Genomic DNA, 6,142 nt, shown 5'->3' on the forward strand with positions numbered 1-6,142 from the left:
ATATATATATATATATATATACATATATATATATATATATATATATATATATATATATATATATGTGTGTGTGTGTGTGTGTGTGTGGTCGATAAAACCTTCAATGTGATAACGTTGTGTGTACCTGTCATCCCACAGCGACTTATACATACACTCACGCCAGACGTCGCTGTAGATTATGCTGCCGGGGAGGATGGCGTTCCTGTCCATGTAGGTCGCCTGGTTCTATGAGCAGGACGATGGTAATTGTCTGAGAAACCCGCTCGTTGCCCCCCAAAGAACTAGGCTTCGTTCAGCTCCCTTCCCCGCGCGTATTTTCATCCTGACTTGCACCAGTCTACTCGATCTCCGCGATCACGCCCTCTGTCTCCTGATGGTGCTCTCATCGCCTAGCCACGACGCCTCATAGCAGACGCCCCTCAAGTCAGTGGATGTACTTGGGGTATGTTCAAGCACTCCATGACGGGTAGTGGTGATCTCAAGTCTTGTGCAGCCAATGGTCTTCGCTGGATGATGACTGCTTGGGAGGACTGTGCCTTATTGAGTCACTAGTGTAGAGAACTCACACTGCCGACGCCTCTCGGTTTTAAGAATGGGGATCCCCATTGGCCACATACCTAATTGTGTTGATCCTTACGGTACATACAGGGAATATGGAATATGGCAGTTGGGGCACTGGACAGTGGTCGGTAAAACGACGTGTTTCCGTTAATAAGCCACTAATTCTTCATTTTCATAAAAAAAAAAAAAGTTGAATAAACGGAGTAACTTATGTAATGTCTACCGCAAGACGACTTCATCCTCAAACTAGTAAAGATTTCGAGCTCACGACTACTCACGCATCGTATCGAGCTATTTACTGGCTAAATCAAGAGGGTGTTGTTCTCTGACTGGATGATGGGTAACCGCTACGTCACTGTCACGTAACCCCACCCCAACCCCCGCGCGGTGCTGGACAAACGCACGAATACACAGAGCAGAAATTTCGTAACTTCTGTGAGGTGTAAACTGTAAATATACTATATATATATATATATATATATATATATATATATATATATATATATATATATATATATATATATCAAGGGGTTTACGGAAAAAGGTTGAGATTATGAATTTCTGCAATAACTACCGGCCATTGTATCCATGCAAATTATCTACATTCATGCCTATTACCTGCTTATCCATTCGCATTAAATAAATATCGTGGCTTCCGCAACATTTGCATATTTCAGTCACATTTCACAGGTAACCGGAAACTCCCGAGGTCATGGATAATCGACGGTGTTCCTAACATCGGTCCATTCCAAGGAAATCACGTCTCAATGGCTGCTGGAAACCCCTCGAGCCATGGATATAAAAAAAAAAAGTTTATACCGAGGCTTAATAGGGTCTATGACAACAATAAAGATGGCGGATGACGCAGAGCGAAACGACAGATGAATAACAAGAAGCGAGATCTAGGGCGCAGTTACATATTCCACGACGCAATAGTAATGATAAGTAAATTACTTAAGCATGACACTTGCACGATAACTAGAACTTGATATACAGTATAACGCTTGCGTATGTATTGTGACCAATCAAATATAAAACCCGTTGGTGAAAGAGTATAGTTGATCCAACACATGGGACGCCCCTAAACATCAGTAATGTAGGTGGGACTATTGAATCAAATATGTGATATACATATATTAAAAGCTTTTGTATAAGGGCCAGCGGTGGTTTCTTGTGAAGAGATCTGCTTCAGACATACCTTGTTACTAGGTAGTCAGTTACTTATCGAATGGTATCTTTGCTAAGTGTACTCGTTGTTGATACAGGTAACAATGCAAAACTTATACTGGATATCAATGCGGAACTGAGCAACCCGGTGTTGTACCAGAGATCACGCATACGACTGGACGGGTTGACAGGTTATGTGAGCGATCAGGGGGGTTAGAAATGTGGGATCATATCTAGTTCTTACTAACCTCTCTCTCTCTCTCTCTCTCTCTCTCTCTCTCTCTCTCTCTCTCTCTCTCTCTCTCTCTCTCTCTCTCTCATACACACACAGGAAAGCTGAGTTACAATGAGAGGTTTGTGGCCTTAAATTTGTCCAGCATGGAAGAGAAAGAGATGACGACAGCAATCTTTAAGTTTTGAAACCATTTTTGATGAATTCAGCTATGAACAGTTTTTCCAAATGTGCAAAGATAAAACAACCACAGGATATAACGTGCAATCAGGTACCCTTAGGAACTCGTTTGGAAGATTTTAAACAACACAAAAAATCGTATAACTAACAGATGAAATGATAAATAAACAAAACAAGTGATAAAACTGCGAACATAGACGGCATACCGTTTATAAAGTTATAGTAAAAAGAGGTGAGGCCCCACGAGCGCAGAACTTCCTCCACGTACAAAACATACAGATGATTACACACACAAGCAGGTGATAATCAACATTAATTATATTTCCTTCATATACACCTGCATTGCTTGGCTTAATCAGTGTTAATTATAAGGTCGTGATCTGTATAGGTATCCTTTAATACCGTGGACATAACTGAAGAATTCTCTTGTGTCTTCGATGTTGATACTGACCAGCAGGTCTTCGTGTGTGTTTACAAAACATTTATGTACGTTCTCCATTACATAACCCAACACCAGCCTCGTAGCGTATGTGGCGTCTTGAATGTGGTCATGTGAGGACACTCGTCTGTGTATTGGTTTCATGATTTGTCGATAACATGTAGTAGGAGAGAAATATTGAGTCAGTTTTGACTACGATAACTAGACTACAGACCTCGCCGTTTTCTTTTTGATCGTTGAGAGATCTTGTAACTGATTAGAGACGACTCAGGGTTTTTAATTCTTGTGGATATCCTGATGTATCCAGCCAGAGACGTCTATGCTAAGGATTATATAGATATTACTACCAAGAAGTCCACCGGAAAGCGTAGGATACACCCATGGCAACAAAAATGGAAATATAAACAAACGTGTCTCCTGTGGATTATGCTCCTCACACTGAAGACAATCGCAGATCCCTCATAAAAATTTAGAGATATTGATGGCAATACACGGTTACCATAAGACCAAGCCTATTAACGCAGAAAGGCTGTCGTTAATAACTTGAGACTTCCTAAGGCGATGAGGGGAGAGAGAAGGCCACTTCGAAGATAAAGAACGAAGATCAGAATTCAAGGGAACCTGAGGACTACACTTGAGATAAGTATATGTGATTTAGCATTTATGTACCATCTTTAATGACATTAGAATCCTATTCTACCAAACCTCAGTCGATCAAACAATGGTACAAAGAGAAAGGAGAAATGATACTTTAGAACTTAAACATTTTACGATGATTATGGATGAGTTACGGGTTGAAATTCAACTCTGTGGGAAATATTACTGGAAAAAAAAAAAAAAGGTGACCAGGCCAAGCTGCGTCCTGTGACTTACCTTGTGGTCGGGCATTGGCGACCGGCAGAAGCAGCAGGAACAGCAGCGTCACACAACACAACACAACATGACCCGCCACCCCATAACCTCTCGCGTACAACAAATTCATTAAACTCTTCCGTAACGCCATCTCAACTAAACCTCACACAGGTCACTGTTCACAAGGGACAGGCGGAACCTTTACACGGCCACGAAGATAAGCAAGACTTCAAAGTAATAAATATTAAGCTAACATCCTTCCTTCCCGGTTTGTGTGGGTGATGCAATGGAGAGGCGAGGCAGCCTACCCCGTCCGTTAGTAGTGCGAGGCTGCCTGGGACGAAATGACCCAGAGGGGAGGGGAGAGAAGCCATTTCCTATGGCAGGATGTAGGTCAGGCTGGCAACAAGAGGCTCCGCCTACCACAGCTTCTCTAACCATTCACAGGGGTTGCTGGGGGCAGTAAGTAGGGAGGGGATAATTAAGTAACGTCTTCCATCAACTTCTCTTCAGCCTTACATGTCAATAATTTTTGTTTCGTTCCAAATTAGCCAACTTGCACTTCCTGGTTGGGGGTTGACTAATCACTTTGCCCATACGGATACGAAAAATATATAACCCAGTTCTATATCGTAGACGAGAGATATGAATATCTGAAAAAGTTTTTTTTCTTTTCGTACGTCAGACATATTTGAAAAGTTTCCTACGACCAGCGTATTTCTCCGCTCAGTGGAAGTGTTTAATGATCCATTGAACATAAAGTGCATTGTAGATTTAACATAGAAATATCTTTGTTCATAGGTTTGTTATGGCTCAGACATCAGCTCGATAATGTAGACGGTCATGAGTTACCTAACGTGATTCAAAACACTACTTAAAGGATCTAATGCCTCTATCACTAAAGGTCTCCAGTACATCCTCAAGTCAGAAAAAATACGTGGCCCGAAACATGGGCGAAAAGACTTATTTGACCCAGACCTTGGGCAGGGTGTTCGATATCCTATATCAAGGTGAGGGTCGAGACGGTATGAGGAAGAGGTGTGATGATGAAGAGGTGTGATGATGAACTATGCGTTAACTGACCCGTAAAACATTGTCCCAGTTGTAGCAAAGAAAAATCCATACGGTAACGTCACAAGATAAGCGTGGAGCTTAAGCATGTAGAAATATTCTTTTAAAGCTTTTTTTAGCGCAGAAGGCACGTGCAACTAAATGCCTGATAAAGATATTACCACTATCCATCTATCTATCTATCTATCCATATATATATATATATATATATATATATATATATATATCTTTCTTTTCTTTTTTTTTTAAACTATTCGCCATTTCCCGCGTTAGCGAGGTAGCGTTAAGAACAGAGGACTGGGCCTTAGTGGAATATCCACACCTGGCCCCCCTCTGTTCCTTCTTTTGGAAAAATTAAAAAAAAAAAAAGAGAGGGGAGGATTTCCAGCCCCCCGCTCCCTCCCCTTTTAGTCGCCTTCTACGACACGCAGGGAATACGTGGGAAGTATTCTTAATCCCCTATATATAATCCCCTATATATATGTGTGTGTGTGTGTGTGTGTGTATAATGATGAAATCGCACTTCCGTAGTTCATATAATTTTGTTTAACGTAATTTTTCTTTGCATGTAGTCAGTCCGCCTCATCAGGTGCCAATTATTCATACATATTTTTTCAATCCCAACACCACAACAATGCCATCTGACGTCTGTCATCACAGACAACACAATGGCCTGACCGACAGTGACAATTAAAAGGAGGAAGGGGTACGGGGTGGGGGGGGCTGGCATGGGTAACGAGACAATTTTTCTTCGATCAATATTCTTATGTTTTCGTTTCTTGATAATTCCTTCATAATGATTTGGTTGACAATAGGATGGGCTTTAAAGCCACCTGGGGACATATTAAAGTTCTTAGCAATTAAGAGAGATTCAATGACGTTACTAGTAGCATAATCAGATTAAGGGGTACAATATGACTGGGTTGTTAAGGGTTTACAGGAAGATCGTTTTCATGACAGTGTTTAGCGATCGCGTTTTTTGTGGGCATCCCTGCGTGCCAATAGCATCTCTCAGTTATAATTTTGCCGGCCTGGCCGATGTATACATCTTTACATGACTTACATTTGACGGCGTAAACACTCCCAATTTTTGGATACTTTGGCCTACGTTTAATTAAGGTCTTATTGATATTGTTACTGTACTGAAAAAAAACATTAAAGGCCTCTTTTTTTATAGTACTTGTCTTACATTAGCTAAGTTAGGAGAATAGGGCAACACTAAACATCTAGACCTATAATCATTTTTCACATTTTTGTTAATAGATGCAGAAAATGTCTTCCTAGCTTTCGAGAAAGCCTTGTTCACATACCACTTAGGAGAACATAACTGCCTAAAGATACGTCTTATAAGACTACATTCGTCTACTAGAATTATTGGATCACATACCCGTAATGCTCTTTAAAAACAGACATAAATATTTTTGTCAGAGGAATCATGTACTGAGAAATATATATATATATATATATATATATATATATATATATATATATATATATATATATATATATATATATATATATATATATATATATATCTTGAAGGACAAATGATCGAATTCCCTTGTTATGAACATATCAAGAAACGGCAGTTTGCCTTCTTTCTCCCATTCAGTCTTAAATTTGATGGTGAGGTGGATGTT

General features: G+C 40.2%; 1 protein-coding gene across 1 annotated transcript in view; it reads right to left on the minus strand.

Annotated features, from left to right (window-relative positions):
• The window catches only part of LOC139751183 (uncharacterized), a 36,411-nt gene extending 32,634 nt beyond the window's left edge, over window positions 1-3,777 (minus strand). Inside the window, exon 1 of the mRNA XM_071666316.1 lies at window positions 3,453-3,777. Coding sequence (XP_071522417.1) covers window positions 3,453-3,582 — 130 coding nt within the window. The 5' untranslated portion in view covers window positions 3,583-3,777. The remainder of the gene's footprint in view (window positions 1-3,452) is intronic.
• Between the last annotated feature and the right edge of the window lie 2,365 nt (window positions 3,778-6,142).

The sequence above is a fragment of the Panulirus ornatus genome, chromosome 1 (assembly GCF_036320965.1).
Source record: "Panulirus ornatus isolate Po-2019 chromosome 1, ASM3632096v1, whole genome shotgun sequence".
Taxonomy (NCBI): Eukaryota; Metazoa; Arthropoda; class Malacostraca; order Decapoda; family Palinuridae; genus Panulirus; species Panulirus ornatus.